Source organism: Mizuhopecten yessoensis, unplaced genomic scaffold (assembly GCF_002113885.1).
Source record: "Mizuhopecten yessoensis strain PY_sf001 unplaced genomic scaffold, ASM211388v2 scaffold716269, whole genome shotgun sequence".
Classification (NCBI taxonomy): domain Eukaryota; kingdom Metazoa; phylum Mollusca; class Bivalvia; order Pectinida; family Pectinidae; genus Mizuhopecten; species Mizuhopecten yessoensis.
This window is the reverse complement of record NW_018480032.1, coordinates 189,164-200,616: the sequence shown is the minus strand read 5'-3', so window position 1 is coordinate 200,616 and position 11,453 is coordinate 189,164. Positions and strand designations below refer to the sequence as shown.

At 38.2% G+C, this 11,453-nt stretch overlaps 1 protein-coding gene across 1 annotated transcript in view; it reads right to left on the bottom strand.

Annotated features, from left to right (window-relative positions):
• Positions 1 to 4,137: 4,137 nt before the first annotated feature.
• The window catches only part of LOC110442466 (protein ABHD16A-like), a 25,707-nt gene continuing 18,391 nt past the window's right edge, over positions 4,138 to 11,453 (bottom strand). Inside the window, exons 14-20 of the mRNA XM_021486093.1 lie at positions 11,241 to 11,304; positions 10,935 to 11,006; positions 10,326 to 10,394; positions 9,854 to 9,927; positions 8,962 to 9,048; positions 7,274 to 7,320; positions 4,138 to 6,550 (exon numbers count right to left, since the gene is read on the bottom strand). Coding sequence (XP_021341768.1) covers positions 6,452 to 6,550; positions 7,274 to 7,320; positions 8,962 to 9,048; positions 9,854 to 9,927; positions 10,326 to 10,394; positions 10,935 to 11,006; positions 11,241 to 11,304 — 512 coding nt within the window. The 3' untranslated portion in view covers positions 4,138 to 6,451. The remainder of the gene's footprint in view (positions 6,551 to 7,273; positions 7,321 to 8,961; positions 9,049 to 9,853; positions 9,928 to 10,325; positions 10,395 to 10,934; positions 11,007 to 11,240; positions 11,305 to 11,453) is intronic.

Sequence of the window (11,453 nt, the reverse complement as noted above, 5' to 3'; positions counted from 1 at the left end):
TGGAGGAGCATGAGGTGTGTGGGAGATACTCGTGTTGGCGAACCTGAAGGTGTGTGGGAGATAATCGTGTTGGAGAACCTGAAGGTGTGCGGGAGATACTCGTGTTGGAGAATCTGAAGGTGTGTTGGAGATACTCGTGTTGGAGAATCTGAAGGTGTGTGGGAGATACTCTTGTTGGAGAACCTGAGGTGTGTGGGAGATACTCGTGTCGGAGAATCTGAAGGTGTGTGGGAGGTACTCGTGTTGGAGAACCTGAAGGTGTGTGGGAGATACTCGTGTAATGCTTTGAAATCAAAAAGTCTGTGTAATCACTGAAACTGGTATTTTCTTATGTCATTGATGGAGATATCTGGGCCTGCTGTGTACATGAAAATCATGCTCAAGCCGAATACTTAATTAAACTATCACTTTTTCAATGATTTACGTGAACCGAGACCAGAATCAATTTCTATATAAATGTACATGATTTCAATGAGTTACAAGAAAGTTGGCTGAAGAACAAAATTCATGCTGAAGCATGTATGTGGTTTTCTGAATACAGGCCTAGATATAGGAGTTTTAACCTTACCCTTTGTATTCCTGATTAAATCTATCATGTTTATGCTGGCATAAAGGATAGGGAAATTCTGCTCTCAAGGATGTAGAATAAGGGTCAGAGCCAAGGCTGTGCTGAGATTGAGTTTGGGTCAGAGCCAAGGCTGTGCTGAGATTGAGTCCTAACTCTACACCTGAGGATAGAACTTTCCCATCCTCCGTAGCTACACTCTATATAATGATTGACTCATTTTCTCTAGCCTCTTCCTTGGAATTTGATTGAAATCGACAACTGACATAAATTCCATATGATACAGAGCTAGAAATCTCAACCCTTAGGATATGGTAAATCCTTTACCTCCACTTTATTTAAAACTTTAACCCTTTCACCCCTACGTAACTTTAGTAGACTCTACCGTGCAATGATCCAGATGAGTCTATTATGGTCTACAGTGGTGAAAGGCCTTATAGAAATATTTGCCTGTGATATTTTGTTTCAACCCAGTATAATTTTGTTTTACCAGACACTGCTTTGCCTAGTGTATAGTGAATAAATTAGTACAGTATATTGGTCTATTGTTATATTTCTATATCAGATTTCAATGTTTTTAGAATTGAATGTCCCATATATATAAATTAGATTGGAGAACATCATGTTAGTTGTTAAACTTGTAAGCTGTATACCGGAAAATTTTCGCTGCAGTTTATTTTTTGCCCTTTGCTATAAAGGGCAAATTTATTGTAACGAATATTTGTACACAGTTTACTCCACATAGAAATAAAGTACCGGGTACATGTGAAGGCGAAGTTTACTCCAGGGGAATAGAGATTTTACCATTAAAGGGCGAAGTTTACTCCGGGGGAATAGAGATTTTACCATTAAAGGGTGAAGATTCTGGGGGAATAGAGATTTTACCATTAAAGGGCGAAGTTTAGTCCAGGGGAATAGAGATTTTACCATTAAAGGGCAAAGTTTACTCCATGGGAATAGAGATTTTACCATTAAAGGGCGAAGTTTACTCCGGGGGAATAGAGATTTTACCATTAAAGGGCGAAGTTTACTCCGGGGGAATAGAGATTTTACCATTAAAGGGCGAAGTTTACTCCATGGGAATAGAGATTTTACCATTAAAGGGCGAAGTTTACTCCGGGGGAATAGAGATTTTACCATTAAAGGGCGAAGTTTACTCCGGGGGAATAGAGATTTTACCATTAAAGGGCGAATATTAGACTGGGCGAAATTTCCTCGGTATACAGCAATTAACATATTTACTTTGTATTCTTATGTGCTGTGAATTACATCATCACTTACAAATATTATGACATTAACATTACAAGACGGTGGTTGTACATCCTACATTTGTTTGATATCATTGGATCATTTGACGAAGCATGATGGCCAAGTCCATGTTCATACTTTCAACCATCAACTATTTTTCTGTGTCAAAACTCTGAAATTTTGATGTGTCTCTCAGTAATCATCTCATGTTTTTATAGAACAAATATTATGCAGCAAGCAAATCCGAAGTGTACATAATTAGAAAATTAAAATCTATTTTATTTTTAAGTATATTTTCACAACTTTTGTAAGACACTATCAAGAAGCTGAAAATTATTTAACATGATTTGATCTAGTCTCGACTTGGTTACCATGCACTCCTGATTTACTGGTTACTATTGGTTCCCCTGCTGTTCCTGATCAGGTTACCATGCACTCCTGATTTGCTGGTTACTTTTGGTTTCCCTGCTGTTCCTGATCAGGTTCCCATGCCCTCCTGATTTGCTGGTTACTTTTGGTTTCCCATCTGTTCCTGATCAGGTTACCATGCCCTCCTGATTTACTGGTTACTATTGGTTCCCCTGCTGATCCTGATCAGGTTACCATGCACCCCTGATTTGCTGGTTACTGTTGTTTTCCCAGCTGTTCCTGATCAGGTTACCATGGACTCCTGATTTGCTGGTTACTTTTGGTTTCCCTGCCGTTCCTGATCAGGTTACCATGCCCTCCTGATTTACTGGTTACTATTGGTTCCCCTGCTGTTCCTGATCAGGTTCCCATGCCCTCCTGATTTGCTGGTTACTTTTGGTTTCCCTGCTGTTCCTGATTAGGTTACCATGCACTCTTGATTTACTGGTTACTATTGGTTCCCCTGCTGATCCTGATCAGGTTACCATGCAGTCCTGATTTGCTGGTTACTGCTGGTTTCCCTGCTGTTCCTGATTAGGTTACCATGCACTCTTGATTTACTGGTTACTATTGGTTCCCCTGCTGTTCCTGATCAGGTTCCCATGCCCTCCTGATTTGCTGGTTACTTTTGGTTTCCCATCTGTTCCTGATCAGGTTACCATGCCCTCCCGATTTGCTGGTTCTTGTTGGTTTCCCTGCCGTTCCTTATCAGGTTACCATGCACTCCTGAGTTGCTGGTTACTGTTGGTTTCACTGCCGTTCCTGATCAGGTTACCATGCACTCCTGATTTGCTGGTTACTTTTGGTTTCCCAGCTGTTCCTGATCAGGTTACCATGTTGTATTCCTGATTTACTGGTTACTGTTGGTTACCATGGTCTCATGGTTCAATGATTACTGTCAGTTACCATACCATGGTTTCTCATTATTTGTTATGGTCAGTTACGATACATACTCCAGATTTATTGGTTACCATGGTATCCTCCTGGTCTACTGTTGGTTACTAAGGTGACCTCTTATTTTCTGGTTGCCATAGATTACAATATGATATACTTCTGGAGTTTTCTGGCTAAATTGCTTATAACTGGTATTAATTCTTATCCTCAATGGTTAAACTTCACACTGGCTCAAACTTTAGTTTCCATATAAAGACTTGTTAAAGAATGCATTTATCTTTTATGTATATGCTACACAGATAATATTTAATTACCAAATATTTTAATTTTTAAATAAAACATTGTAATGGATTTTTAGAGTTTTGTCTAATGTCATTTTGTGACCTTTGAGATAGTCCACTGTAATCTTCACTGGAAAGCTTGACTAGACCTACATTTGTTCAGTATGTAGCAAGTTACACACAGTAATATTGTTACTACTTGTATATCCTGACCATATCCAGGTGTGCTGTGACATTCTAGGATGTAGTATATTTGTTTGGGTTATATTTGCTACGGTCATATGAAGAGGGGCAACTAAGGATCTATTTTAAGGTCATTAATGTCCCCTACACGCGATCCCAATCTCCCTAGTCGGACGCTTTACCACTGAGCTGAAGGGACATTCCCTCCAGCGCAAAGCTAGAAAGCGACTGTTATCCTATGTACAATTAAAATCTGCCACACTACTGCCCCCTTTTTAAATGTGTTCTCCTTGAACGCCACAACCCAGGTCCTAACTCCCCGTCACCACAGGGAGGGCCCCCCAGACACCGTCGTTTGTAACAGGAAAGAGAGTCGTGTGCTTCCAAGAGGGATCAAACCCGCGATCCCAGACTTCCTAGTCAGACGATCTACCACTGAGCTGAACGGAAATTCTCTCTAGATGGAAGCTAGAAGGCGACCGTAATCCCATGTACAATTAAAATCTGCCATATACCAATTGAATTTCAGTATTTGGTATGAAAACAAAGAAACATTGATTCCAGTTAAATTTGTTTATTAGTCATTTTATGATCCTGATTTTCCATAAAGGTATATAAAAATCTCAAGTAGACAAAGTTTAATGACTAAGTGATACAAAGTGGCAACATAAACCGTTACTTATATCTGTATTTACACGACAACAGCAGAGTACAAGGCATCTAAGTCGTCCACAAATACCTCAAACCATGTAAATCAGCCATCACAATGAAGTGGAATTACAGACTTGGGTGGTCAGGTGATTCAATGATTAGCACACTTGCCTTTCACATAAAACGGCCCGGGTTCGATTCCCCAATTGCATGTGGGAAAAAACCCATTAAGTTATCTGCCACTCTAGACCATCTGGGTTTTCTCGGAGTACCCTGTCCTTCTCCCATATCAACACTCCCTGCGCACCTCTATCCGGGCCAACAAGGCTGATTACTATAACTTTGTAACCCGTTTCATAATTGTTGTAAAATAAAAGTTTAAAAGCTACTGACAGAAATTTCTACAGTAATATCAATACTTAAGTCTCTCTGCTCCTTAGTCCAACTCTTCTGTACAAATTGTTGATTCAGGGAAAGTGAATATACCAACAATTATGTATGCGAGACAAAACATTCTTACTATTATATCAAAAGTGAACAAGCTACCATCAAAATGATTTGAACAATAAGAAAATGTGTACTCCGTTCATGGGGTGGGATTGCAGTGGACACAAAGCGAATTTTATAAAATCTAAAAGGCATTGGTTTCTGAGTAATATAGTCAATGAAAATTAAGTTATTTTATAACAATGGTCAATCAATAGTCAAGAAGTGGACACAGTGCGAGTCCCAGGTGAGGTTGGAATGATGGATAAAGCACAGTAATAAATACAAAACATGTCTACAGGTTTCACTGTAAGTAATTTCACTCTCTGATTTGTGCCTTTTTTGGTTTCATATTTTGCAGGCATAGAAATTTCATTGTTCATGTATCCAACCATATAACAACAGTATACAACATTAATAATTTAGGACAAGTATTTTAATTTGTTTCATCACATAACCACTTATATAATTAATGATGTTAATGGTTTTACTATAAGGAAGTTCACACTATGACCTATGAACTCCACAACAAAGCATAATTACCCTGGGGGCATTAATTGACATCACCAGTACAGGACTAGTTCTTTCATTCAATGAACAACATATACACACATAATCGATCTGTGATATTTATAGTATACATTCTCACAAGTCAGTGGAATAGACCACAGTCTACTCTTTCAAAATCATACTCTGTCAAATAGGTGTGTACCAATACAAACTTTAGACCAGTACAGATACAAGTTATGTACTAGTAGAGATAAAACTGTTTAAAAGTGAAGCACAAGCTGTGCACGAATAAAGGTACAAGTTGTGTACCAGTAGACATACAAGCTGTGTACTAGTAGATATACAAGGTGTATATTGGTAGAGATACAAGCTGTGTATATCAGTCGAGATATAAGCTGTGTACCAATAGAGATACAAGCTGTGTATATCAGTAGAGATACAAGCTGTGTATATCAGTAGAGATACAAGCTGTGTACCAGTAGAGGTACAAGCTGTGTACCAGTAGAGGTACAAGCTGTGTACCAGTAGAGATACAAGCTGTGTACCAGGAGAGGTAAAAGATGTGTACCAGTAGAGATATAAGCTGTGTACCAGGAGAGGTAAAAGATGTGTACCAGTAGAGAAATAAGCTGTGTACCAATAGAGATACAAGCTGTGTACCAGTAGAGGTACAAGCTGTTTACCAGTAGAGGTACAAGCTGTTTACTAGTAGAGGTACAAGCTGTGTACCAGTAGAGGTACAAACTGTGTACCAATAGAGGTACAAGCTGTTTACTAGTAGAGGTACAATCTGTGTACCAGTAGAGGTACAAACTGTGTACTAGATGATATAAACCAATTCAGTGTAATCAGATACTTGTTCATGTACCACCAGAAAAGCATTATTAGGTATTTATAAAATCTTAATAATTGCTTGTACACAGTAATAAATAGGTAAAGACATTAAAATGACAGCAGAAATTTGTTCAGGTTCAGCAGTTGCTTGCAACAGTTTCATATTATCCTTCAGAAAAATCAAAGCAGTAATGATAGATTGAGACAAAACATTACATGTGTTCTCCCTAAATTTCCTAGACACGATAAAATGTGAGAAAAAAAAAATCATTTAAAAGTTCATGGACATTTTAGGTGCTGATATAACATGCAATTAAACACATTCTTCTATCAGCTTCACTCCTCGACATAACGATGAACCCCACCCCTGGAGTTGGGTGTGTCACCTGGTTTACATATTGTGTGGTCTTGCTCGCCAGGGCTCTTCAAACCTGTCATGGGGTAACGGTGTACAGTGGGTTGTATCAAAGTTCTTCAGGTGCTTGGTTGCCTGGATGGAAAGAGAATCTCCCCATTAAAAACTAAAATCACTTAAGTCAAAGTGATTGGGCACAAGTTACAACATTACTGTGTAAAATTAAATATATCAAACAATTCAAAATACCAGCCAATACCTTTATCACTCTATTTATCAATTAACACAATGTATAAATCATTATACTGTAAACCTTTGTAAATGTGAGCGATAGTCGTATTTTACTGCTTTTCGTACTTTAAATATTGCGCTAAACTTTGATTTATTCAAAGTGCCTGTACATTGTTTCTATCACATATTTTGTGGGTATGCCGATGCCACAATGTACTCATCTTGTCAAATCTAGTAATGCATTGAAATTTTTGGTTGTCCGCAACTTGTACGCATACTGTAATATACATCAATCAATACAATAGATAAATTAACACCACTCGTAGTACTGTATAGTGGGTAATTTTCGCTATATTCACAGTCACCAAGGATAGCGCGAAATTAGCCAGTGAATATTGACACCACGAAGGGGATAATAGAAAGCATCCGAATGCCGAATAATGAAGATAGAACAACAACATCATTATTTTACGTTATATCAATAAAACAATTGTGAAATAAATCCCATTGCCCAAATACAAAACAACCCTTGTGAGCGCAATATTTAATCGTCACGAACAAGCTTGATCGTGACAACCGCGAAAATATTAGCCTGCCATAAGGGATATAATCATAGTGTATACTTACTAGATATAATGTCATTTTCTTTTTTAAGTCATCAGAAAACCCTGCTCCTATGTAAAGAAATGAGATTGGAACGAGATGATCTAGAGTTATATACAGTACAAAAGAACTGTGCCAGGATTGTATACAAGATAACCCTAACGGCAATGTGGTATAGGGATATTACATGTATGCCCGATGGCAATGTGGTATAGGGGTATTACATGTATGCCCGATGGCAATGTGGTATAGGGGTTTTGCATTTATGCCCGATGGCAATGTGGTATAGGGGTTTTACATGTATGCCCGATGGCAATGTGGTATAGGGGTTTTACATTTATGCCCGATGGCAATGTGGTATAGGGGTATTACATGTTTGCCCGATGGCAATGTGGTATAGGGGTATTACATTTATGCCCGATGGCAATGTGGTATAGGGGTTTTACATGTATGCCCGATGGCAATGTGGTATAGGGGGATTACATGTATGCCCGATGGCAATGTGGTATAGGGGTTTTGCATGTATGCCCGATGGCAATGTGGTATAGGGGTATAACATGTATGCCCGATGGCAATGTGGTATAGGGGGATTACATGTATGCCCGATGGCAATGTGGTATAGGGGTTTTGCATGTATGCCCGATGGCAATGTGGTATAGGGGTATTACATGTATGCCCGATGAAAATGTGGTATGGGAGTATTACATGTATGCCCAATGGCAATGTGGTATAGGGGTATTACGTGTATGCCCAATGGCAAATGGTATATGGGTATTACATGTATGACCGATGGCAATGTGGTATAGGGGTATAACATGTATGCCCAATGGCAATGTGGTATAGGGATATTACATGTATGCCCGATGGCAATGTGGTATGGGGATATTACATGTACGCCCGATGGCAATGTGGTATAGGGGTATTACATGTATGCCCAATGGCAATGTGGTATAGGGATATTACATGTATGCCAGATGGCGCCCTATGGTTCAAATCTGATATAAGTGATAATGCTTGCCGAGTCCCTGTCTTGAAATTATGAAATGTAGGTCGGAATATATAATTTGTTTTTCTTCAATCAATTTTTTTTTCCAGATCAAATTATTGAAAAAATTAAAGGAATAAGGCAAGTTGGCACTGCTTACTTGGGGATTCCATATAATCCTGTCTCAAATTCAACATTATATCTATACCTTCAGTTACATACATAAAATACATGTAGTAAAAATCATGTCATGCACCTAAAGATTTTGTCCCATTTCTAAGGCTGTAGGACAAATATATCGACTGCAATACAAGAGTGTAGAAAAGAAATTTCTCCCTGCCTTCACAGACACAGCCGGTACAACCCCTTGGGGGAGATGGCCTCATGCAGAACAGCACACGCTAAATTGTGATATGATAAAAAGTGAATAGCGTTATTCAAACCTGGCAGACTACTGACGGTGGAGCTGTGACTGAAATAACAGGAGGGGAGAAAAATAAATCTTTCCCTACCTTGAGGATGTAACAGAAACTTCCAAACATCTGGGTTTTAAATTGGTTTACAAAAACAAACGTCCCTCTGGTTTGAGATTTTCTGTCACACCCTCAAGGTTCGGGAAGATTCTATTAACCCATTGTTCATGAAGTGTTGGATTTTCAGACTGATAAACAGACAACAGCAATGTACTAGGTACATTGTCCATGTGGTGTTTTAGTATGAGACTTACCAATATCTGACGGGAATGTATCGTTTGTGTGCCCGAGTTCCCGCATACATTCATTTTCATCCACACCATGGTCAACACACAACATATCTAGAACAGAGGAAAGGTGTCACATACATCTGCTGTCTGACAAGTTTTAGTCATGTGACATACATATCTCACTGCAATAAAAAAAAATCATTTAAAGAATCCTTATCCCATTGCAGGCCAAACACTAGAGAGTTCCACTGTATTTTTTTTGTACATGCAGTAACCTCCCTTTTATTTCATTGTGGGCCAGCTTTCCTCCATTGATCAAGTAGCTCAGTGTTAGTTAGAGCAACAGTATAATGATTGTCAAGGGTTTGGATACTGGTCTGGCCTGTCTGCACCCAGAACACTGGTGATGCTTACACATAAAATTGAGCAGAATAAAGAAATGTGTACACTTTAAATCCCGGCAAGTGTAAACACTTTTTCAGCATTTCTTTGTCCTTCTTAACTTTTTGTACTTTGCAAGGTGTTCCGAAACAGACTTACAGAAGTTGTGATTTGCGAAATTAAACCCCCTGTGAATGATTTCTTGACACAAAATCGTGAAATTTTAACCCCGCAAAATTTAACAACTGAACAGTATTCTCATGCCGGAAACAACTTTCCAATGTACAGTGACAGTACAAACATCTTTAAATCAATAACAAAATTGATGTGCCAAAAAATATTTTTTGAAATTAAAATTCAGAATTTAGAGGTGTCCTTGTAAAATTGTTCAAGACCAAAAAAGAAACATATGAACTAAAAAAAAATATATGAAAAATTCACAGAAATTTTTGTTTGTTATTGAATGAATTACCAAATCAATACTTGTACTTCATTTTTCTACATCATTATTTAAGATTCTACTAATGATACTTACATTGTCTTTCTGTTTTCTCAGCTAACCATCTTGTAAGGACAGACATAGTTGTATCGTCTACAATATTTGGGTACCTAAACAAGAAACAAAACAGTGTACAGTAAAATAGGTTTATAAGCAACCTCTGAAAGAGTAAGACACCTCTAGTCTATAGTAAATCTCTCTTCTTATACGGAAAGAGGACCCCCAACAAGAAATTCTCTTGGCCAAGGGATATTCCATGCCAAATTTGATTCAAATCTCTTCATCCATATATAAGGATTGATCAGAATTATTTCAATGTTCATGCCGGTATGAATGCAAATCGGTTATGAATGCGATTTCTTATTGTAATACTTATAGAGGAACTTGACTGTAAATCAGTCGTCACTGGACCTTCACCCATCTATAGTGACCACCTGTCAAAAGCAACCATTTTTAATGATCCCCCGAGAGGTTGCTGCAGACTAATTGATGTATTAAAAGTACTTACCTATGCTTTAGAAATCCTACTAACAAGTCATTCCCTCTGTTGCTGGGCAAGGACATCATTGCGGTCTCCCTGCAAACAAATTAGGATAACATTCAGTCTGTGCTTTCTGCTCTGAAATATACAGAGCAGAGCAGCTCTATTTCTCTGTCTATTATAGCACACTACTGAAAACAAAAGGCCCATAGGGCTGGAGATACTGCATATAGGACGAATTTAACGTAGTCATAAAATACTACCCATGTCACATCTAATGGGTTATTGTGTGGCAATGCAGTGATAGTATATTCTACGCAGTGCTTACCTTAAACTTAAAGGACAGATTGTAAGCATTTAGTCCTAAAGTACTTACCCCATACTCAGTGGACGGTTGTTATACTATGGTGCCGTGACATGTTGACCAGTTCACTGATGTGAGCCAGCATTAAACTTGAGGTGTGCTGTATTAATCACTTAGAGAGAATTGAAACTTGCACTTGCACAATGCATTAAAAGAGGTGACACTCCTACTTTCTCTTTTCATGTATGTTACATTGACAACCTCAGCTTTTACTGAACTATGGTATGTTAAGTTGACGGGATGTAAACATTAAGTTCTGGATGTTAACTTACCCTATTTTTAGTGAACGGGTAGTAATCATTTCATCCTGAGTTCTTCTGATGAACAGAACAGGGCCTGGATACCTATATGATACATACAAACAATACACCATTATGATTTCTGACTGAGATCAGGGCCTGAATATCTAAAAAAGTACATACAAAGAGTTCAATATGATGAGTTAGACCCTATACTGATTTTTGGGGACGATCATTTCCAGTTTAGCTATACTATTTTTAAGTCAAAATGTAAGTCAATTTTCCACAGAATTTCTTTTACAGTAATAAAACCAGCCCAGCCATGCACAGAAGACTTACTGACAAATCTGTTCCAAATTGTTCAGATTCAGGTAGGTTTTTATGGTGCGGGAGACAAGCCCTTCTGCAATAATAAAATCAACGCCATCAATCATCAAATAATGCTTAATCTACAAATTGCAAGCTACTGTCCAAGTATTGAAGTATACTTTTACTGTTTATCTTGAAATTTTTGCTGCAGTTTAACCTTTGCCCTTTTTCGTTCCATAAAAA